At 37.9% G+C, this 24,960-nt stretch overlaps 1 protein-coding gene across 1 annotated transcript in view; it reads left to right on the plus strand.

Annotated features, from left to right (window-relative positions):
- EPS15L1 (epidermal growth factor receptor pathway substrate 15 like 1) overlaps positions 1-24,960 on the plus strand; it is a 130,444-nt gene that overhangs the window by 41,240 nt on the left and 64,244 nt on the right. Inside the window, exons 10-15 of the mRNA XM_043990400.1 lie at positions 868-1,025; positions 3,561-3,717; positions 4,201-4,286; positions 8,962-9,034; positions 14,969-15,130; positions 18,326-18,523. Coding sequence (XP_043846335.1) covers positions 868-1,025; positions 3,561-3,717; positions 4,201-4,286; positions 8,962-9,034; positions 14,969-15,130; positions 18,326-18,523 — 834 coding nt within the window. The remainder of the gene's footprint in view (positions 1-867; positions 1,026-3,560; positions 3,718-4,200; positions 4,287-8,961; positions 9,035-14,968; positions 15,131-18,325; positions 18,524-24,960) is intronic.

Genomic DNA, 24,960 nt, shown 5'->3' on the forward strand with positions numbered 1-24,960 from the left:
GGCAGCTAGGTGGCGCAGTGGATAGAGCACTGGCCCTGGATTCAGGAGGACCTGAGTTCAAATCCGGCTTCAGACACTTAACACTAGCTGTGTGACCCTGGGCAAGTCACTTAACCCCAATTGCCTCATCAAAAAAACAAAACAAAACAAAAAACACACACACAGAAAGTTCAGCATTTTATTTAGTGAGGAGAGGAAGATGATGGCAATAGTGTTGAAGCAATGAAAATTCCAAGCAACTGAGTTGGGAGTTCATTTAATTTAAAAAGTTATAAGTAGGGGCGGCTAGGTGGCGCAGTGGATAATGCACCGGCCCTGGAGTCAGGAGTACCTGAGTTCAAATCCGGCCTCAGACACTTAACACTTACTAGCCGTGTGACCCTGGGCAAGTCACTTAACCCCCATTGCCCCGCAAACAAACAAACAAACAAAAAAAAGTTATAAGTAATCATTGAGGATATAACTAGAGTAAAGACAGAGATTTGATCATCAGATCCTATATGCATTAAAACAGAAGCCTTGGGATAAAAATATTTTTTTTGAAAGCTGATAAAGGGAATAGGGAATAAAAGGGAACTTTATACCTCAAATTGTCATTAATTAGAACCAATTACTTCAAGAATTCTACAAAGTAAAATATTTAAGGAAGTTTTATCATGAATCCATAATAGATTCAATAGAATTGCCCTTGTGAAATCAGCACTGAAGAGAGCAACCTGTCATTGGTGCCACTGTCTGAGGTGAAATTTCAAGATGGAATGATCATTGGTTTTTGCTAGTGTGTCACTTCTCAGCTTTTGTTAATAAAAAGTGTAGATTCAATGGTCCTCTTAAAGATAACTAACTTAAATTTTTTTTTATTTTCAGCCAACAGTGAATTGGGTGGTACCAATGTCTGATAAAGTGAGATTTGATGAGATTTTCCTGAAAACTGACTTGGACATGGATGGTTATGTGAGTGGCCAGGAAGTGAAAGAAATATTTATTCACTCGGGCCTTACTCAGAGTCTCTTAGCACACATTTGGTAAGAATTAAACATTTCTTCAAAAATTTCTTTTTTGATTGAAGCTTATTTGAGGTTAGATGTAGTTCCTGAGAGAGTCCAAGTTTAAAAAAGGGGGGGGGGATGGCAGCCAGGTACTATGAGGACATTTTGAAAGAGCTGGACCTTCTAACCTTAGGTAAAACTGAAGGATAATTTAATAGAATTCTTTAGAGCTGTCATATGAAATTTTAGTGCAAGGGGACAAACTGTTCTTAATCATCTGCAAATAAGTTTACAGGAAGTTATTTAATGAAGTATCTGGGAGCATTTCTTTACCTTTGACATAATTTTATCATAAACATCCAAAAATTTGGGTTTACATTGTAAATCTGTTCTGGGGTAAATTTGAATCTAAATGAGAAAATAATGGGGCTGTGATTATAAGTTAATGACATGAGGTTTATTTTAAAAAAGCAAATATAGCAGAGCTTAGTGCAATCAAATAAGTGTTACTTTCCTCAAAGTTATTCCCTTTGAAATTGGCTTTACATCTGGTTGTATTGTTTTTTGTTTTTACCTTAATCGATATCCCAGTTTGACTATCTGCTTCATTCACCTAATTTGGCTCCCAAATCACTCTCAAAAGATGGAGTTCTATAAAAAACAGTTGGAATCCCAGATGTGATTTTTGAACCATGGTAGTATCATTGGAATAAGCTCATCACTTTAACAGGAGGCATTTATTAAGGACCTGCTTTGTCTCAGTTCTATGTCAGGTGCTGAGATTTTAAAAATGAAATAATTCCAGCTTTCAGGGAGCTTACATTCTAGCAGCTGAATATCAGTTCCCAAAGGTGACTCTTGAAGACATGTTAAATATTGCTTAGTTAACATTTGCTTTTAACAGTCACACTGATCATCCTATGGGAACATCTCCAGTAGGCTCCAGATCCCTAACCCTAACCCCTTACTCCTTTCCAATCAGTGCTATTACCATTAACTGCCTAATTATACTGTTGTGAAGAGTATACTTATCACCCTTCTTTGAGCCTCCTCCTGCTCTTCCCATTGGCTCAGAGTAATCAGCCTAGTCTACTCTGTACACATTGCAATGCTGCAATATAGGCCTCCGTTTTTTCTGCAATTCCTGATATCAAGAGACCTTCAGCACCTAATTACCCATACAGGTTGCTGAGATGTAGAAACTCTTTCATTAGAGAATCTTTTTCTTTTTTCATTAGAGAATCTTACAAAGAGAGTAGAGAATGATTAATCATAATGGTTCACATTTTTTAGCATTTTATGCTTTACAAAGCCTTTTCCTTCCAACACTTGTGTGAGGTGTGCATAGTACAGATAGTAATATCCTGATTTTGCAGATAAGGAAACAACCTCAAGGCACTTTAAGTGACTTTTCCACAGTTACAGTGGCATAACTCAGGTTTTATCCCAGGATTTTTGATTCTCAGCATAGTGCCCTTTCTGCTATAATATGCTGCCTCAGTTATTATCCAAGAATCCAGAGATCTTCTGAGGGAATTGGAGAAGTCAGAGGGTAAAGAGGCAGAGTCCAGGAGGGACTTACCTCACTAGTAGATAAGTGCTAATTAGTATTGCTACTTCACTAGAAGTGGTTTGTGGGATGCTTTCAAACACCTCTCTGGCTTTATAAAACACTGAATTTACATAGAGTAACCACCTCAGGTACTCTCTCCAGCAGTGTAGGAGTTACCACTTCACAAAGCTCCATGATTCAACTCGTTGATAATGACATGCTCATGTGGTTTTGGTTGGCATAAAAGATGATGGATTAGGTCAGAGGGGAAGAAAACTCTCCATAGTCAGATTGGTCAGACTTAAAGGAAGCTAGGTGGCATTGTTGATTTTGTAATTAAAAAAGGAAAGCTCCCTTCAGGTCTTCAGGGGGATTTAGCAGTGAAGCTAAATGCATGGTACCTTTAGAAGTATCAGATAATCAGTAAAATTTATTAGTACCTTGCTGCACGAATGAAATTCTGTGCTTAGTCAGGGACTTCTAGAGTGGCTGTTAGTGATGGAAATTACCTTTTAAAAGCCCAGTAAATGAATATTTTTTTGAGTACTGGCAGGGATCTTGGCACTGTTGGACACATGATAGGCAGGCCAAAGCACAGAACACATGGGATGCTGCTTCCTTCATGTAGCCTGTAATCTATAGGCATGCATGAGACCAGCCATCTGAGCTACTAAAATTAGCACACCCTCCATGTATACAACACTCTTCTGCTGAAACAGAGACTCTCCTAGTTAACCTGGAGTTTCCTAGCATCAGACTTATCATGTGGTAATGGTGACATAATTATGTATCTTCAGTTAAAAGAACCTTAGATGTAGCCTCTCAGGCTGGACAAGTAGAAATTGGGATGAGAAAAAGAAGAAAACAGCTCATTTCATTCTTTTTGCTGTCAGGGTAACTTTTGTGGGGGAGCTGGGCTAGTTTAACAACATTGGGTGATTGGATTTGTGTTTTGTACTTATTTGTCATGGTGGATTAATATGTTTAATAAGTAATTGGCATTTCCATGCTTGTTACAGGGCGCTGGCTGATACAAGACAGACGGGAAAGCTAAGCAAGGAGCAGTTTGCATTAGCCATGTATTTCATTCAACAAAAGGTTCATAAAGGAATTGATCCTCCTCAGGCATTGTCCCCTGACATGATCCCTCCTTCAGAAAGAAACACTCCTCTTCAGGTGAGTATAAGGGAGGTCAAAGAGTACCTCAGCTCATTCTTGTGGTGACTTTTTTTTTTTGCGGGGCAGTGGGGGTTAAGTGACTTGCCCAGGGTCACACAGCTATTAAGTGCCAAGTGTCTGAGGCTGGATTTGAACTCAGGTACTCCTGAATCCAGGGCCAGTGCTTAATCCACTATGCCACCTAGCCGCCCCTCTTGTGGTGACTTTTATAGCAAGCCACAGTAGTGATGGTGGTGGTGGGGCTGCTACTGCTGTAGTCCTTTCCCCACTCCGCACCTGGGCACTATAGCTATAATCTTGGACTAAGTTCAGCCATGGGAGGGAAATTCTCTGTATTTATCTCTTACTGCTACCTTTGTTATTCTTTACTTTGTTTAAATGTGTACCAGTTTGGCGACCTCCCAGGCATCGATTGGTCATAACAATCATTGACTTTAAGAAATGATTATCTTATTATTGCATGTTTGGATTTTCTTTTAGGATAGTTCAAGTACCCTTGGATCAGGGGAATTCACAGGAGTAAAAGAACTTGATGATATCAGTCAGGAGATTGCTCAGCTTCAAAGGTATCTCAATACTTTTAGTATTTTCTCCACTAAAATGTCTCTAAAAGTTATACAAAGTATATAGTAATCCCTTGGAAATACCAAGTTAAAACTATGTGTAATAATGGAAAATTGATGTTCCTAGTATACATAAACATGTATTTATAGCTTTGGGCCACCTGTGACCTGGGGCCCCCCACTATTTGCCAGATGCTGTACTAAACAGCAGAGATACAAAAACAAAAGTGAAAGCTCCTAACTTCAAGGAGCTCACATACTATCAGCAGAGACAAATATATGTGTATGGGCATATAGGAGGGAATCAGGAAAGGCTCCACATCGAAAGTAGGGCTTGAGCTAAGTTGTTTTTTTGTGGGGGTTTTTTTATGTGTGTGTGTGAGGCAATTGGGGTTAAGTGACTTGCCTAGGGTCACACAGCTAGTAAGTGTCAGGTGTCTGAGGCTGGATTTGAACTCAGGTACTCCTGACTCCAGGGCTGGTGCTTTATCCACTGTACCACCTAGCTGCCCTTGAGCTAAGTTTTGACACCAGAATATAAAGAGACAGAGAAGGAGAGAATGTATTAGAGACATGGGGGGTGGGGATGAGGCAAAGCTAGTAAAAAGGCATTGAGACGGGAGCTAGAGCATTGTGTATGAAAAATAGCTGGTAGGCCTCTATGGCTGGACTCTAAAATGAGTAAGAAAGGTAGGTTAGCGGTCAGGTTGTGAAGATCTTTAGATGCCAGACAGAAGAGTTAATACTATCTTCGTGGTAATAGGGAGCCACTGGAGTTTATTGAGTAGGGAGGTGTCATGGTTAGACCTGCACTTAAGGAAAGTCACTCTGGCAGGTCTGTGGAGGAGGGATTGGAGTAGTGAGAAACTTGAGGCAGAGAGATCAATAATGAGGTCATGGCAATAGTGTGGTAGAGAGGTGATGAGAACCTAAGTTTGGCTGGTGGTTGTATGAGTGGAGAGCAAGGGGTGTGTGTGTGTATATGAATGATGTTGGAGAGAGAAACAATATTTAGTTACTGATTGGACATATTGGGGGAGGGATACTGAGGAGTTGAGGTTGCTGGAAAAAAATAAACATGAGTTCTATTTAGCTAAATTCACTCATTTAGTGGATTTTTTAAAATGACATCTTTTATTTGAAAACATTTGAGAGCCCTCACTTTGGCTTAACTTCTTTCATGTTATGAGTCTGTACTAGCTATATGATTGTGGGTGAATCCTCTTACAGAATCATAGTATTTCATAGGTGTGAGGGATCTTAGAATTTGATTAATCTTCTAATGCTTACTTAGAAAATGATTCTCTTTTTTGGGGGGTTGGAGAGAGGCAGTTGGGTTTATGTGACTTGCCCAGGGCCACATAGCTAGTAAGTGTCTGAGCCTGCATTTGAACTCACATCTTCCTGACTCTGGGGCTGTTGTCCTATCCACTAAACCACCTAGCTACCCCCAAAGTGATTCACTTTTTTTGCGGGACAATGAGGGTTAAGTGACTTGCCCAGGGTCACACAGCTAGTATTTGAGGCTGGATTTGAACTCAGGTCCTCTTGAATCCAGGTCCAGTGCTTTATCTACTGCACCACCTAGCTGCCCCCTCTTTCTCCTGAATCATGCCAATAACTCTTTTGTGTCTGTTACATTCAGACAGTTCTCATCGTTGCTTTTCAAGCTCTCTCTCTCTCTCTCTTTTTTTTTTTTTTGGCAGGGCTATGGGGGTTAAGTGACTTGCCCAGGGTCAACACAGTTAGTAAGTGTCAAGTGTCTGAGGCTGGATTTGAACTCAGGTACTCCTGAATCCAGGGCTGGTGCTTTATCCATCAAGCTCTCTTTTCTAAATGAATATCAGGAGATAACAACAACAACGACATTTATATAGTCCTTTAATGTTTGCCAAGTGTTTTATATATGTTAACTCATTTGATTTTTATTAAATGTTTTGCTAAATTATATGAAAACTATTTTCAACACTTCCTTGATTTATCAATTTAGTCATCTTGTCAAGAAAAGGAAATAAAATTAGTCTGGAATCTTGATGAAGCCACTCTGTCTCCTTATGATCCTTGCTTCTTTTCCAGATGTTCACTAACCATTTCTTTTCTTTCTTTCTTTTTTTTTTTTTTGGTGGGGAATGGGGGTTAAGTGACTTGCCCAGGGTCACACAGATAGCAAGTGTCAAGTGTCTGAGGTCAAATTTGAACTCAGGTCTTCCTGAACCCAAGGCTGGTGCTTTATCCACTGCAGCACCAAGCTGCCCCAACTATTTCTTTTTTTTTTTTTTTAAGTGAGGCAATTGGGGTTAAGTGACTTGCCCAGGGTCACACAGCTAGTAAGTGTTAAGTGTCTGAGGCCGGATTTGAACTCAGGTACTCCTGACTCCAGGCCAGTGCTCTATCCACTGCGCCATCTAGCTGCCCCCCAACCATTTCTTTAATAATATATTCTAGAATTTTGCCAAGAATTGAAGTTAGATTTAGTGATCTCTAATTTTTAGACTGATTCTTCCCTTCTATTCTTTTTTGGAAATAGGGACTATTTATCTTTCTCCAATCTAGTAGTATCCCTTCCATTCTCCCTGATCTTTCAGATGTTGTTTACAGGGGCTCCGTAACACATCTTTCAGTTCTTTCAGTATTTAGGTGCGTCATTCATTTGGTCCAAATGACTTGAACTTATTAATGATAGCTGGGTCCTCTTTTACTGTTTCCTTTAATGTCTTTGATGTTAACTGCCATTTTTGTTCTGTACTTTCCAGTCTAATCATTTTCCTTAGAAGTAAGTAAGATTGGGCTTCTCTTTTTGTGTTCTCTTCATTGTCAACTATCCCATCCAACCTGAGCAGAAATCCTCGTCCTCCTTTGACTTTCTTTTTTCCAATCACCTTTAAAGGGGATCTCTTGCCTGCCACCTCTTATGAAGCCAAGTCATCATTTCTTTTTCTTTCTTTTTTTTGGGGGGCAGGCCAGTGAGGGTTAAGTGACTTGCCCAGGGTCACACAGCTAGTAAGTTTCAAGTGTCTGAGGCTGGATCTGAATCCAGGGCCAGTGCTTTATCACAAACTGTGCCACCTAGTTGCCCCCTGTCCCTCCCTCCCTTTTTTTGGCGGCAAGTTATCATTTCTTGCATGAAAAAGCAGCTGTGTCTTCTATATAATATCTGGCTTCTTTTTCAGGAAAAATCTTAACTTTGTTTTTAGCTGAAACTGTTCAAAGGTCTTTCTTTTTTTCTTGTCTGTATAAACATTTTTCTACCCTCCCGTCAGGATTGTCTGCCTTTTTAGACCTTGTTTTTTACATTTTCAAATGCAGGTCCCTCTCTGTTGTTGTGTTGTTGTCGTTGTTGTTTTTAAAGGAACGCTTCATCTTCTATGATACCTTGGAGAGGGGAGAAGCGTTCTCCCGTCTGCTTTGCAGACCAGGCTGCCCTTTGAACAGAGATAGCATCCACTTTGATGTGGCAAAAACATAGACACTGTGTACTCATTGCAGTTCATTGCAGTTTTTGCTCTCCACTTTTACTGGATGTGACACCCTTGGCCTTGCCTTTTCTTGCTTTCTAGCTATTGGGTGTCTTCAGTCCTACATTTGTCTCTCTTCACCTTTTGAGTGTCTCCCCCCCCCCATATTTACTAATATTATTTTTGTCTATTAAATAACATATAGGCAGAAAGTCAGATGAGTACTTAAAATAATAGAGTTTTGGAGGTAAAGAGAAAGATTTTATGGATTATTTGGTGAGGCAATTGGGGTTAAGTGACTTGCCCAGGGTCACATAGCTAGTAGATTATTTGAACATATACAGTCTTTTTTAAAAAAATAGAAATGTTTAGAATTTTTTGAGTGTCTCTTAACACCCTACTCAGTTTCTTTTCTCTTCTTTAGTCTTGTTTTTACTTACCTTGTCTTACTGTCTTCATCTCCTTGAGTCCTTCTCATTGTTCAATTTTTCTCTGTCTAAGCTTAAATTTTCCTCTCTTCTGTCTTTTTAGGTCCTTCTGCTTTAATCCTTCTTGAGTCTTTCTCCTCCAGTCTTTTTCCTGTTTTCAACTTCTCCTTTCTAAATCTGATCTCTGGTATTCTTCACTATTCCACAGCTCTCCAAAGAACAATCACAATTTCTTCTCTTCTTTCAGCTTATAACCTTCTTTTGAACTCACTACCTTCTCTTCAACTTCATGTCTCTGGGGCTCATAAATATATTATTGATGATGATGATATGCATTTTTATAGTACTTTGAAGTTTGCAAAGTGTTTTACATATTTAACTCATTTGATCTTCATAGCAATCCTGTGAGGTGGGTGAAACTATGATCTCATTTTATAGATGGGAAAACTGGGGCACAGAGAAATTAAATGATTTGTCCAGGGTCACACAGCTAGTAAGTTTCTCTGTACTGTGCCACTGAAGCTCTCTCTGATCTGGTTGATCCAGGGCTACTTTACAAGTGAATTTTTCAGTACAGACAATAAGTATAAAGGAATTAGTGAAAGGAGAAGTGGGCCAGTCCTGTCAGTGTGGGGTGAGCCAGTGCTGTCAAGGAAGGTTTCATGGAAGAGGTAGAATTTGAGTTGGATTTTATAGGATGAGTAGGATATGGGTAAACCAAGAGGATGAAGGGAAGAGGCTTAATATTTCAATAACTGTTTATTGCCTTATTGATTCTGCATGTCTTTTACTCAGAGAGAAGTATTCCTTGGAACAAGACATTCGAGAAAAGGAAGAAGCCATTAGACAGAAAACTAATGAAGTGCAGGTAAGAACATCATGTGCTGCTGCTAATACTTCCAGAGAACCTTTTTGTATTTAATCTGATGAAACTAATAATTTGGGCTAATTAGGGGTAAGACCCATTTACTCCATTAACGAAGCTGTTTTGCTTTCCAGTGTGTGTACACTTAGACAAAGCCATGTGTTTGTATATGTAGTAAGTAGAACTAGACTCTGTCCAGTTATGGCCACAACTGGACCACCAAATCCTGCTTTGCCTCCGGAGTTATCTGTTTAGTTATCTCCCTTCCTGCTAGCGTAATCCTTACCTACTAGTGCCATTCTTCCATACCCACAAAATGTGTCTTCTACCTCCACTAGTACTCATTTCTTTCTTTCTTTTTTTATTTCAAGCTTTTATTTATGTTTTTGTTTCGTTTTTGGGGGGGAGGGCAATGAGGGTTAAGTGACTTGCCCAGGGTCACACAGCTAGGAAGTGTCAAGTGTCTGAGGGCAGATTTGAACTCAGGTCCTCCTGAATCCAGGGCCAGTGCCTTATCCACTGCACCACCTAGCTGCCCCCTACTAGTACTCATTTCTAACAATTCCATTCTGACTTTGAGCCTTATCCTAACTGCCCTGGATTCTTTGTCCACCACTAGACCCCACAGTAATTATTTAGGACTTTATCCTCTAGCATTGCTGGACTCCTTGGCCTTTCTCACCCCCTGCTGAGCCTGCCCAGCTACTTCTTATCTGTGCCTCACCCCTCTGCTCACTTTCTCTACTGCTGCTGCCAGAGAGAGTCCTGTGTTTGAGCATAGCTGGCATGCCACAAGTGATGGTTATCAAAGGGCCAATTATAGAATTCTAGGCTTTGAGCTACAAGGGATTTTAGAGTTCTGAGAGGGGAAGGTTCAGATCCCTCACTGTTATAGTTTTGCTGTCCATTTCCTCTTGTAACTCTTTTAACTTCTCCTCTAAGTATTTGAATGTTATACCACTTGGTGCATATATGTTTAGTATTGATTTGGGGGGGGCAGGGAAATGAGGGTTAAGTGACTTGACCAGGGTCTCACAGCTAGTGTCAAGTGTCTGAGACCAGATTTCAACTTGGGTCCTCCTGAATCCAGGGCTGGTGCTTTATCCACTGTGCCACCTAGCTGCCCCCGAGTATATAGGTATATTAAGGTCTTGAAATATTTTCACATTTTTTTTTTGCCAGATCCTGGAGAATATATTTGCTCATGATGATTATAGCAGATACCAGCAGATTTCTCCCTCTGTCATTCCTATTTTCTCACTAATTTTCTATCTCTCCCTGTCTATTAGCTGTTTCTCTGCTGCCTACAAATACTCCCATGTTTTCCCCATCCTCAAAAAACTCTCACTTGGGTCTAGCCATCCCTGCTTGCTATTGTTCTGTATCTCTCCTCCCTTTTGTGGCTTAACTGTTTGATAACACTCTATAATAGGTGCCTCTACTTCCTTTAATTTTCACTCTCTTCTTTTTTTTTTCTTTCTTTTTTTTTTTTTTAGTGAGGCAATTGGGGTTAAGTGACTTGCCCAGGGTCACACAGCTAGTAAGTGTGTGTTAAGTGTCTGAGGCCGGATTTGAACCCAGGTACTCCTGACTCCAGGGCTGGTGCTCTATCCACTGTGCCACCTAGCTGCCCCTTTCACTCTCTTCTTAATGCATGTTGAATGAATTTTCAGGCTAATGAGTAGCCTGAAGCCACTTTCCTAATGTACAGGTCCGTCTTAGTCACTCTGCTCAAAAATCTTTAGGGATCCCCTGTTGCCCACAGAATGAAATGCAAATTTCAAATCTCTTGATTTCCTTTGGAGTTGGTTCATGTTCTGCCTTCAGAATGAGGCCTGCCCTGAGTCCTTAGATACCCCTTCTCTGTAGTGTGTACTACACTACTTGCATCATAATTGGTGAAATCATTTTGTATTTATTTTGATTAGATCTTTAATTTATTTATATATAAATATATTGTATCCTTTCCATAGTTCTAAGCTCACTTTTGTTTTTATATACTTAGCACAGGGTCTGGCACTTGGCAGGCACTTAATACATTTTTCGACACTTAAGTCCTCCACAGTCTGACTTAAATCTACCTTCTTTACCTTTTTACCTATATAAAAGACTTCACTCTAGTCATTATATGTTTTAGCCATACTAGAAGCTGTTGACTATCTTCATCCTGCTTTTTCTTCTCAGACAGGGTTATTTCCCCATATGTCGCATATATTCTCTTCACATCTTTAAATCCCTATCTTCCTTAAAAGCCTAGTTCAGGTGTTATCTCCTCCATACAGGCTTTCCCAATCACTCCAGCTGAGAGTGATCTCTACATGCTCAAATTTCTTTCTTTCTTTCTTTCTTTTTTTCAAATTATAAAAGTATTTTATTATTTTCCAGTTACATGTAGAGATAGTTTTCAACATTTGTTTTTATAAGATTTCTAGTTTAAAATTTTTCTCCCTCCCTCCCCCACCTTCCCCAAGACAGCAAGTAATCTGATATAGGTTATATATGTACAATAACATTAAACATATTTCTGCATTAGTCATGTTATAAGAGAAAAAACCATGCTCAAATTTCTTACATTACTTTATGTAAACTCCACATCCCATTCAGCTATTCACCCAAGCCATCTCATCATCTGCCAAGTTTTCCACTTCTTTATAGTTCTTGTTCAGTCCTTTATGACTCTTTGTGGACCCTGTGTATCATCCTTTTCATGAGGTTTTCTTGGCAAAGCTATGGGAGTGATTTGCCATTTCCTTCTCCAGTGGATTAAGGCAAACACAACTAATAAGTGTCCGAGGCTGGATTTAAACTCAGGTCTTCCTGACTCCATGCCCAGAACTCTATCCACTGAGCCACCTAACTGCCTTCCTTTATAATAGGAGCTATTAAATCATATCTACTTTTGACTATGGCTCTTTGGTACTTGAATTCTTTCTTTCTTTTCTTTTAAAAAAAAAATTTTTTTTAATAAAGCATTTTTTTCCAGTTACATGTAAAGATAGTTCTCAACTTTTGTTTATACAAGCTTTCCAATTTCAGATTTTTCTCCCTCCCTCCCCCCTCCCCTAGACAACAGGTAATCTGATATAGGTTTTATATAGATATATAATATAACATTAAACATATTTCTGCATTTGTCATATTATAAGAGAAAAATCAGAGGAATGAGGAAAAACTTCAAAATAGAAAAACAACAGCACCAAAAACAAAAGAAATAATATGGTTCAATCAGCATCTATACTCCACAGTTCTTTTTTTTTTCCCCCCGGATTTAGAGATACTCTTCTGTCATGAGTCCCCTAGAACTCTTCTGTACCATTGCATTGGTGAGAAGAATATAGTCCATCACAGTAGATCAGCACACAATGTTAATGATACTGTGTACAATGTTCTTCTGGTTCTGCTCATCTCACTCATCATCAGCCCACGCAAGACCCTCCAGGTTACTTGAATTCTTTCAAACTGACTGTAAACTGGTTTCATACAGAACTTTTTCATTGACCTGGAAGCTCTGGATTTTGCTTATGATATTCCTGGGAGTTTTCATTTTGGGTTTTCTCTCAGGAGGTGACTGGTGGATTATTTTTATTTGAAATTTCTTAAAATAAAATGTCTAGGATTTTTTTTTGTCATGATGTTCAGATAGTTCAATAATTCTTAACTTTTTTCTTCTTGGGTCAGTTTTCCAGTATTCCAGTATTTCCATGAAAATATTTTGCAATTTTTCTTCTATTTTTTCATTCTTTTGACTTTGTTTTAATTTATCTTGTTTCATGGAGTTATTGGCTATTATTTGGTCCATTCTATTTAAGGACTTTGTGACGTAGGCAAGGTTTTGTACCTCTTGTACAAATAAATCAAATAGTTTATTACCTTTCCAAATATTTCCTCTATAGCTCTTATTTCTTTCCCATTCTTTCTCATTTCATTGACAAAAACCATTTTAAACTCTTTTCAAAAACAGTTTAAGAAACAAACAAAAAAAAACCCCTCTTGCTTTATCTCTTCCAGGAATTCTATTTGAATTTGTGGCCAAGCTGTGTTTTTCTCTGTTGCTTTGCTCATAGGTGTTTTGGAGTCATTCTCTAATGTTTGTCTCTTGAGTGTTCCTATCACCATAATAGCCCATTATGGGGCGGGGGAATGGGATAGTATTTTTTTGTTTGCTTATTCTTCCAACATCCTTTTTGACTTCAGACTTGCTGTTAGGGCCAGGCCAGTGCATTTCTGGAGTGAAGGTCTGGTCTGATCATGTTACTGCTTTCTTAGGGGTACTGAGTATCGTATTATTCCAGGATCTCAGGGACAGGCTGGGGATCGACAGCCTTTCGGTGCTCCCAAAGTTGTTTGATGCAGAGCAAGTTCTGATTGCTGCTCTTTGGTTGGGCTTTGGAAGTCCCTGGCCTGGGTTTGGGTCTGAGCAATGGGAGACTGCTTCTGAGCTAATCTGGCAAGCTCTGCCAGTTCGGAATGACAAAATTGTAGGCTCCCCTTTAGTCTGCAATTCCTGCCCTAGTTATTCCTCTGCAGACTGGGCTAGATGCTGAAACTGAGACCCATCTCTGCTCCTGGGATCTGAGCCACACTGCTGTTGTTTGTTTCAGAACTTCCTTTTTTCTCAGGGCATGGGCATTCTTCATTCCCTCCGGGATCTGTGACCTGGAACTGAGGAGTGAATGACAAAGGTACCAGTTGACACCTATCCCTGTAGCCATCCTCTAGTATGGTTCTGGGACCTCCTCTTGCCCTAGAGCACAGTCTCTCCCTGCATGCTGGAGTACTCTAAAGGCAGCATGCTATAGACCCTAGTGTCATCGGATCTTTTTTGTCTCCCTATGCCAATCTTGGCTGAACCAGTAACATACTATGAATTTTTCTGAATTTCTCTACCAGAATTTGGTCTTGTGCTTTTTTTTTTTTTTTTAGTGAGGCAGTTGGGATTAAGTGACTTGCCCAGGGTCACGCAGCTAGTAAGTGTTAAGTGTCTGAGGCTGGATTTGAACCCAGGTACTCTTGACTCCAGGGCCGGTGCTCTATCCACTGTACCACCTAGCTGCCCCAGTCTTGTGCATTTTTAAGATCTGTTTGGAGAAGCTTTTGTGGAGGAACGCACTGTACTGTCTCTTGCTACTCTGCCTCCTCAATCCCCTTAATGCTAGTGACTTCATCAGAGATTAACTTTGGTCTACTCTCTATTTTGTGTGCACCTGATTATTCATACATTCTCTCATCTGTTATACTGTGAGCAGAGGCTCTTTTTGCCTTGCTTGTATCCCCAGTGCTTAGCACATTGTTCAATGTCTAAGGGATAGAATGAAAGATGATGTCATCAACATTATAACACCTGACATTTTTATAGTTTTAAATTTTGTAAAGCATTTTACATATTTCTAACTGACAAAGTAAAAATGGGGAAGAAACTGTTTCTTCAGATACTTATTAGCTGATTAACTACTGAATATCATCTCTGAACTGGTCTTTGTTTCTAAATCTTCAGAGCTTTGGAAGTAGGTCAGTAGAAGAGAAATGATTTTCTAGATTTTTTATTTTACTCACCCATGGCTCAGGGATACCCCCCCACCCCAAAAAGCAAACAAAACCTCTGAATAATAGACCAAGTGGGTAACATACATGTAGATCATTTTGTTAACTATTTAAGGAATTTATAAATTTCACAAATGTGCTACCCCATCTATTGTTTTCCTTAAGGTTATTAAGCTAATTTTTGGACACCAGCCCCACCTGATTCTGCTTCTGTTAGATCCTTTGCTGTAGGATTTCTTCTTTTGCTTTGGCTGTCAATCTTCCTCCCCTAGTTTTCATGCAGGAGATTGTGCCCAGGTCGTGGAGCTAATTAACAAGTATTTCCTATATAGGAGAGCAAAGAAGCCGTTTCAAACTTGTTCACTCTATAACAAGATCAATTTATATTTTCCTTAGGAATTGCAGAATGATTTAGACAGAGAAACAAGTAATTTACAAGAATTAGAAGCCCAGAAACAAGATGCTCAAGATCGCCTTGATGAAATGGACCAGCAGAAAGCTAAACTTAAAGATATGCTAAATGATGTAAGGCAAAAATGCCAGGAAGAAACTCAGATGGTGAGTGTTGGGGTATCTTTGAAGCTTTATGTCTCCCTGTTACAGGTTTAACATTATATTGGACTAATTAAGCCATCCTTCCCTTAGTTATAGAGTACACCCCTAAAACAAGATATCTTTGAGAAGGAAAAAGTCACAACAAAAATAATTGATGTGAAAGTACTTGAATCTTCAGGTGCTTCTTTCAACCTGTTGGTGTAGATATAACCTCCACCAGTACAGATCACAGCCAATCAGCAGCATCTTATCCTATGGGATTCTTTTCTATATCTTTGCAAAAATTCTTCATAGAAAATCCATCCAGAATATTGGAGGACTTCTTTTGTTGTTGTTTTTTTAATTTTAGGGATACCAGTTTAGGACTTGCAGTCTTGATCTTTTTGTTTCTCATTCTTGTAATATGATCAGTCAGCCTGCATATTTTGTTCTGACTACACATCTTTGAAAATGTCATTTGTTGTTGCATACAGATACTTCATAAAAACTTTGTTGAAGGTGTTTAGTTATTTTCATTCAAAGAAAGCTATTTTATTCACATTTATCATCACTATGCATTTCTTTATCGCTTTCATTGTAATTTTCTTGCTTAAAAGAACAAAATCTAAATTCAGGTTTTACATAAACCAAATTTAGGGAGAAAAGTGTAGCTTGTATTCATACAAATGTTGCAAGTTAAAAAAAAAATCTGCCAGGGCAGCTAGGTGGCGCAGTGGTAGAGCACTGGCCCTGGAGTCAGGAGTACCTGAGTTAAAATCCGGCCTCAGACACTAAACACTTACTAGCTGTGTGACCCTGGGCAAGTCACTTAACCCCAATTGCCTCACTTAAAAAAAAAATCTGCCAACTTTTTCCCCCTCTCAAAACTTTCTTTAAATGGTAACACTTTGTTGTCTGTTCTAGAGTATAATGTAGCCTGGTATTCAAGCCTCAACCCTGGCATTCAGTTCAATTTGATAAGCATTTGATAACTCCTGCTACATGCTGGACTCTGTGCTGGCCACTGGAGAGAGAAAATTTAGCTAAGAAATTAAGAGAGCACAAAATTAATAAATTGATTAGGAGATTATTAATTAAGAAATTAAGTGAGCATGAAAATAATCATATCCTTTGAACCACTACTTATAATTCTATCTCAGTATTGGGGATATGTTGTTTAAGTCAAGGGTTCTTAACTTGGGGTCCCTGGACTTTGTGAGGTCCAAGTTTAATATATGGAGAGTTAATTGAGTGGTTCACTGTAATATTGGGGTCCTGGAAATAATGAGGGACCTCTAGGTCCAAAGCTCCCTCCCCTCCGAACTGCCTTTTTAGATATTTCTCTCAGGCCAATAAGAAAGGAGCCTAGGGGCGGCTAGGTGGCGCAGGGGATAGAGCACCGGCCCTGGAGTCAGGAGTACCTGGGTTCAAATCCGGGCTCAGACACTTAACACTTACTAGCTGTGTGACCCTGGGCAAGTCACTTAACCCCAATTGCCTCACTAAAAAAAAAAAAAAAAGAAAGGAGCCTAACAGCCTTTTTTCCACAAATGAATCAGGTTTTATTAATGGGAATGAAATAAACAGCAAAGGTGAAATTAATATAAATTAAAGACAACGGAATAGGGAAAAAGAAATACAGATAATCCTCCTAACTCTAACCTAAGTCTATACAATTCCCAAACTTGTTTCCAGTTTAAGTAATCCAGAAGAGCAGGGCTCACCACCTGGGGTCCATAACTTCAATGGAAAACCAGCTTTTCAGCCAGGGCCCACAGGACTCATCTGCTCCTGCTGCTCTCACCACCGGGGAAAAAAAAAAAAGTCACTCTGGAAGAGACTGAACTCCCCTCATCGAGCGTTTACTCTTCCTTCCCCAAAGGGGAAGTCCTTCAGAACTGCCTGTGGAGAGTGGTTTCTCCTGCTGACATCAGCAGCACATGTCACTCAGGGCAGGCCAGGTGTGGCTCATCCCAATCAGTCGGCCAAATTCCAATAATCTTACCACAACTTAAAATATTTTTACACACACACACACACACACACACACACACACACACACACACACACTCACTTGACTTCCTTTGTAATCCTGTGCATTTAGTTTTATGCATTTAAAAGAATTAAATTGAAAAGGGGTCCATAGGTTTCACCAAACTCCCAAAGGTTGGGGGGGGGGGCACGATACAAAAAATGGTCAAAAATGTATACTTTTATTGTTCAGATGCTATTTGCTACTTATCATCTATGTGACTGGGGACAACCACTTACCTTCTTTGAGCTTTTGCTTCCTGATTTGTAAAATGGGAACAATATTGTTAAGTAGTATCTACCTGACCAGGGATAGAATGAGGATCGAATAAGATGTCTGTATGTCTGTAGGGGTGTGTGTGTGTGTGTGTATAAAATGTATCTAGAGTGCTTTCTAAGCCTTAAATTATCAAATAAATGTAAATGATGGATTTATTATTATTTCAGCGGTATTCATGTTACAGTGATGTTAAAAATGATATATTTAAGGAATATAAAGTAATTTGGGCATGGAGGTATATGCCTATCCTAGTCCCTATTAGATGGAATCTGGGGCTGGTGGATTTCTTGAGCTCAGGAGTTCTGACCTGCAACAATGCTAAATTGATTAGCTTTCCACACCAAGTTCAACATTAATATAGTGAGCTCTCAAGAGTGGGGGGCTACCACATTTCCTAAGGGAATCAGCCCAGGTCAGCAACAGAACAGGTCAAAGGTTTTTGCTGATCAGTAGTGGGATGGAGCCCATGAGCAGCTCTGTACTTTCAACCTGAGTGAAATAAGGAGACCTAGTATATGTATGTGTGTGTATGTTTGTATACATGCATATACACATACATGTGTGTATATTTACACAATACACACACATATGTATATGCATATATATGTGTGCATATACCAAAAAAAGAAGAGCAGCATGCACAGTAAATACAGTTAGAAAGAAAGATATGTACAAAAATACAGAGATAAATGAACAGAGGACAGATTGGGACAATAATAAGTTCTGATGAACACATTTTATATAAAAAATTCATTTTAAAGGCAAAGAGTTATAAATGTGTGTTTATTTTGTTGCTTAAAATCTGCATAATTTTAATTCTAAGTTTTGACTCTTGTTTAAATGATATAAAAATTATACTTTAAAATAATTTCATTCAGATCTTAGAACTATATTGAAATTTATTTCAGATTTCATCATTGAAAACTCAGATTCAGTCTCAGGAATCAGATTTAAAGTCACAGGAGGATGACCTGAATAGGGCCAAAACTGAATTGAACCGATTGCAACAAGAAGAGACCCAGCTAGAACAGAGCATCCAAGCAGGGAAAGTTCAACTTGAAACAATAATTAAATCTTTGAAATCAACACAAGAAGAAATTAATCAGGTACATTCACATAATTGTACTTCATTCTATATGATTGCAAAGTGATATTTTTTGCCAGAAAGAAATGGTTACTGTTGACATCTGATTTTGAATTTGTGACATTGAAGTGTGGTTGAAATGGCCCTGAACTTAGGGTCAAGAAGACTAGGGCTGAATTTGAGCTATGTTCTTTACTTAACTATGGAACATTCTCTTAACCTCTTGGGGCCTTACTTTTCTTATTTGTAATATGGAGATACAGTACCCAGCTCACAAGGTTGTGAGGTTAAATAAAGTAATGTATGTGAAACACTTTATAGACCATAAAAGATTTAATGTCAGCCATTACTCTTATTACCTCTGTAACCATAGTCATTAGTAATAACTGACATTTATGGCTCTGTCTTGAGCTCTTTTCTCTTTCTATTCTTTCACTTGGTGATCTCATCAGCTTCCACTTACCTGGACTGTTGGAATAGCTTCTTTTTTTTTTTTTTTTTTGAGATATTTTATTTTTTCCGTTACATGTAAAGATAGTTCTCAACTTTTGTTTATACATGCTTTACACTTTCAGATTTTTCTCCCTCCCTCCCTCCCCTCCCTCCCCCCTCCCCTAGACAGCAGGTAATCTGATATAGGTTATATCTATATATATCTATACATATACATATAGATATATATATACACACACATATATATACACATAATAACATTAATCCTATTTCTGCATTAATCCTGTTACAAGAGAAAGAATCAGAGCAGTGATGCAAAACCTCAAAATAGAAAAAAAAACAACAGCACCCAAAACAAAAGAAATAATATGGTTCAATCAGCATCTATACTCCACAGTTCTTTCTTTCTTTTTTTTTCTTGGATTTGGAGATCCTCTTCTATCATGAGTTCCCTGGAACTCTTCTGTACCATTGCATTGGTGAGAAGAATATAGTCCATCACAGTAGGTCAACACTCAATGTTGATGATACTGTGTACAATGTTCTTCTGGTTCTGCTCATCTCACTCATCATCAGCTCACGTAAGACCCTCCAGGTTTCTCTGAACTCTTCCTGCTCATCATTTCTTACAGCACAATAGTATTCCATTGTATTCATATACCACAACTTGTCCAGCCATTCCCCAATTGATGGGCACCCCCTCAACTTCCAATTCCTTGCTACCACGTAAAGAGCAGCTATAAATATTTTTGTACATGTGGGTCTCTTTCCCCCTTCCATGATTTCTTTGGGCAAAAGACCTAAAAGTGGGATTGCTGGGTCAAAGGGTATGCACAGCTTTATCGCCCTTTGGGCATAATTCCAAATTGCTCTCCAGAATGGTTGGATCAGCTCACAGCTCCACCAACAATGCATTAGTGTTCCAATTTTCCCACAGCCTCTCCAACATTTATTATCTTCCTTTTTTGTCATTTTAGCCAATCTGATAGGTGTCAGGTGGTACCTCAGAGTTGTTTTAATTTGCATCTCTCTAATCATTAGAGATTTAGAGCATTTTTTCATATGGGAATAGATAGCTTTGGTTTCTTCATCAGAAAACTGCCTGTTCATATCCTTTGACCATTTCTCAATTGGGGAATGACTTGGATTCTTATAAATTTGATTTAATTCCCTATATATTTTAGAGATGAGGCCTTTATCAGAAGCACTGGCCTCAAAAATTGTTTCCCAGCTTTCTGCCTCCCTTCTAATTTTGGATGCATTGCTTCTGTTTGTACAAAAATTTTTTAATTTAATATAATCAAAATCATCCACTTTGCATTTTATAATATACTCTATCTCATGTTTGGTCAAAAACTGTTCTCCTTTCCAAAGATCTGATAGGTACACTATTCCTTTCTCTCCTAATTTACCTATGGTATCACCTCTTAATGTCTAAATCATGTATCCATTTTGACCTTATTTTAGTATAAGGTGTAAGATGTTGGTCTAAGCCTAATTTCTGCCATACTATCTTCCAGTTTTCCCAGCAGTTTTTGTCAAATACTGAGTTCCTATCCCAGAAGCTGGAGTCTTTGGGTTTATCAAACACTACATTACTAGTGTCATTTACTACTGCATTTCCTGAGCCTAGCCTATTCCATTGATCTACCACTCTATTTTTCAGCCAGTACCAGATAGTTTTGATGACTGCCGCTTTATAGTAAAGCTCCAGGTTTGGTACCGCTAACCCACCTTCCTGTGAATTTTTTTTCATTATTTCCCTGGATATTCTTGATTTTTTGTTTTTCCAGATGAATTTTGTTATTATTTTTTCTAGCTGTATAAAATAATTTTTAGGTAGCCTGATTGGTATGGCACTGAATAAGTAAATTAATTTAGGCAGTATTGTCATTTTTACTATATTAGCTCTGCCTATCCATGAGCAATTGATATCTTTCCAATTATTTAGATCTGATTTGATTTGTGTGAAGAGTGTTTGGTAGTTGTGTTCATAGAGTTCCTGGGTTTGTCTTGGCAAGTAGACTCCCAAGTATTTTATATTACCTACCGTTACTTTAAATGGAATTTCTCTTTCTATCTCTTGCTGCTGGACTTTGTTGGTCATGTATAGAAATGCTGATGATTTATGTGGATTTATTTTATATCCTGCTACTTTGCTAAAGTTGTTAATTGTTTCAAGTAATTTTTGACTTGATTCTTGAGGATTCCTTAAGTATACCATCATATCATCTGCAAAGAGTGATAGTTTTGTTTCCTCCTTGCCTATTCTAATTCCTTTAATTCCTTTCTCTTCTCTGATTGCTAAAGCTAACATTTCTAGGACAATATTAAATAATAGGGGTGATAATGGACATCCCTGTTTCACCCCTGATCTTATTGGGAAGGCCTCTAATTTATCTCCATTGCATATAATACTTGCTGATGGCTTTAGGTAGATACTGTTTATTATTCTAAGGAAAGCTCCCCCTATTCCTAAACTCTCTAGTGTTTTTATTAGGAATGGGTGCTGTACTTTGTCAAAAGCTTTCTCTGCATCTATTGAGATAATCATATGATTTTGGTTGGTTTTCTTATTGATGTGGTTGATTATGTTAATAGTTTTCCTAATGTTGAACCAGCCCTGCATTCCTGGTATAAATCCCACCTGGTCATAGTGTATTATCCTGGTGATCACTTGCTGTAATCTCCTTGCTAATATCTTATTTAAGATTTTAGCATCAATATTCATTAGGGAGATTGGTCTATAATTTTCTTTCTCTGTTTTTGCTTTGCCTGGTTTTGGTATCACCACCATATTTGTGTCATAAAACGAATTTGGTAGAACTCCTTCTTCACCTATTTTTCCAAATAATTTGTATAATATTGGAATTAATTGTTCTTTAAATGTTTGGTAAAATTCACCCGTAAACCCATCTGGCCCTGGGGATTTTTTCTTAGGGAGTTCATTAATAGCTTGTTCAATTTCTTTTTCTAATATGGGTTTATTTAAGGATTTTATTTCCTCTTCAGTTAACCTGGGCAGTTTGTATTTTTGTAAATATTCATCCATTTCATTTAGATTGTCAAATTTATTGGCATACAGTTGGGCAAAATATTTCCTAATTATTGCTTTAATTTCCACTTCATTGGTGGTAACATCACCCTTTTCATTTTTGATACTGGTAATTTGGTTTTCTTCTTTCTTTTTTTTAATCAAATTAACCAGTATTTTATCTATTTTATTGGTTTTTTCATAAAACCAGCTCTTAGTTTTATTGATTAGTTCTATAGTTTTTTTGCTTTCAATCTTATTGATTTCTCCTTTAATTTTCAGGATCTCTAATTTAGTGTCTAATTGGGGATTTCTAATTTGTTCTTTTTCTAGCTTTTTAAGTTGCATGCCCAATTCATTAATCTCCTCTTTCTCTTTTTTATTCATGTAAGCATTTAGAGCTATAAATTTTCCCCTAAGCACTGCTTTGGCTGCATCCCATAGATTTTGGTATGTTGTCTCATTATTGTCATTCTCTTGGATAAAGTTATTGATTGTTTCTATGATTTCTTGTTTGGCCCATTCATTCTTTAGAATGAAATTATTTAGTTTCCAATTGATTTTCTTTCTACTTTTCCCTGGCTCTTTCTTACATGTAATTTTTATTGCATCATGATCTGAGAAGGATGCATTTACTATTTCTGCCTTTCTACATTTGACTATGATGTTTTTGTGCCCTAATACATGGTCAATTTTTGAAAATGTGCCATGTACTGCTGAGAAAAAGGTATATTCCTTTCTATCCCCATTCAATTTTCTCCAGACATCTATCATGTCTAACTTTTCTAGTAATCTATTCACCTCTTTCACTTCTTTCTTATTTATTTTTTGGCTAGATTTATCTAATTCTGAGAGGGGGAGATTCAGATCCCCCACTAGTATAGTATTACTATCTAATTCCTCTTGTAACTTGGAATAGCTTCTTAATTGATTTCCCTACCTTAGCTTTATCCCCCTCCAGGCCATATAGCTGTCAAAATGATTTTTGTTTGTTTCTTTCTTTCAAGAATTTTTTTTACAACTAACAAGTATCTATTTTCTCTTTCTTCTTTCCAAAAAGGAAAAAAAAATGGCCATGATAGGAAGTAGACAGGCAAAAGTGATATCCTCCCCTATGTTTGGCCATGTTATTACCCTGTTCAAGAAGCTTCAGTGGCTCCTTACCTCTATAGAGATCATTAACTCTTTTGTTTGGCATTTAGAGCACTTCATAATCTGGCTCCAGCATATGTTTCAGGCTTATTTCTTCTTTCTTTCCTTCACAAATACCACATGTCTCCTACTTCTGCATTTGCACAGGCTCCCCACCTCGTGTCTAGAACACACTACATCCTCACTTTCACCTCTTAGGATACCTAGCTTATATATATAAAATAATTGTAAAGAGCAGCAACTTTGAAAGGAACTCTGATCAATGCAATGAACAACCACAATCCCAGAGGCCCTATGATGGAATATTCTGCCTACTTTGCAATGAAGAGATCATAAAATGACACTTTCTATAGATTGAGGTGGATTTAGAAAGTGAGGCTAATGTGGAATTTATTTTGCTTTGACTATAAATATTTGTTATAAGGGTTTTGTTTTTTCTTTTTCCCCAATGGTAAGAAGTGAGGAGATAAAATAAATTTTTAAAGAGGAAAAAAACCCAAAGCTTAAGTCTAGTGCTACCTTCTACATTAGGCCTTTTCTGATCTTTCCAGGTCTTGGTGTTCCTGTTTCCACTTCATATATTTTTAGTCTTTGTATGTATTATGTAGAATGTAAGATTTGTGAGAGCTGAGATCATTGTATTTTTGTCTTTGTATCCCAGTGTCTAACATATTGTAGGTGTTCAATAAATACTTATTGAATGAAGAGATCTGAGAAGTTATCTAGTCCAGTCTTTCCCTGATTATGTCATGAAATTCCTTTTACAATATCCCTACCATGTAGTCTTCCAAACATCTGCCTCAGTATCTGTGATGGGAAGCTCAGTAACTAGTTAGGCAGCCTATTCTTTTCTCAACTAGCTTTAATCATTGGGAAATGCCTACTTACATTAACCCTTATTTTATTATTTTTTAACCCTTTTGTTTCCCTCCCTATAATTTCAGCGCCTTAGTCCTAATTCTTCTTTCTAGATATTTGTAGGAAAAAAATCTCCCATTTCTTCACCTTTAAAATGAGAGAAAATGCACATCACCTTGAGGGACTGTTTAAGGAATGAATTATTTTAAAAGAACTTTCAAATTTAGAAGTTTCTCTTAGTTATTCACAAACTGAGATACATCATAAGAAAGATGGTACTTTGGGTTCATTCTGGTCTCATTTTCTGTTTCTGATTATATTATAAACTTTTTGCAAGAGCATTGAATGATAGTTTCTCTCAGGTAGTCAAGAACATACCTGGCACTTAGTGACATAATATGCTTAAATTTATTTAAGCCTTTTTGAACCTCTTTATATCTTTAGAGTGTCACAATATCTTTTCCCCAAAGGACTGGGCTAGGCTGAATAGTAGGAGTTAAAAGAAGAAATCTTTTTGCTCAATGCAAGGAAGAACTTTCTAACTATTAGAATTGTGTGACATTTGAATGGGCTATCAGTGGAGGGAATGGGAGTTCCATATTACATTAAATATTTAGGAAAAGGCTTAGCTACTTCTCAGATACATTATAGAGGGGATGACTTGTGAATCAGGTAGAGTTTAGACTGCGTGTCCTAGTTTAGGGTTCCTTTCAGTACTGATAGCCTGCATTTTAAGGATTTTTCATAGGTAAGTTAGATTAGATTGGACGAACCCAACCATTCTTCTCTTAATAGGGCTTCTATTTTGTATGGAAGAAGCTTGTTAACTTCTTGTTCTCTATAAAAAGACTTGTTAAAACACAACTGGCCCTTTCATTCCAAGTAAAAGGTGGGATTGAACTCAAGAATAGTGAGATGATTACTTACTTGGTTCAGTTTTCACTTACATTCAAAATAATTTT

This window comes from Dromiciops gliroides, chromosome 1 (genome assembly GCF_019393635.1).
Source record: "Dromiciops gliroides isolate mDroGli1 chromosome 1, mDroGli1.pri, whole genome shotgun sequence".
Taxonomy (NCBI): Eukaryota; Metazoa; Chordata; class Mammalia; order Microbiotheria; family Microbiotheriidae; genus Dromiciops; species Dromiciops gliroides.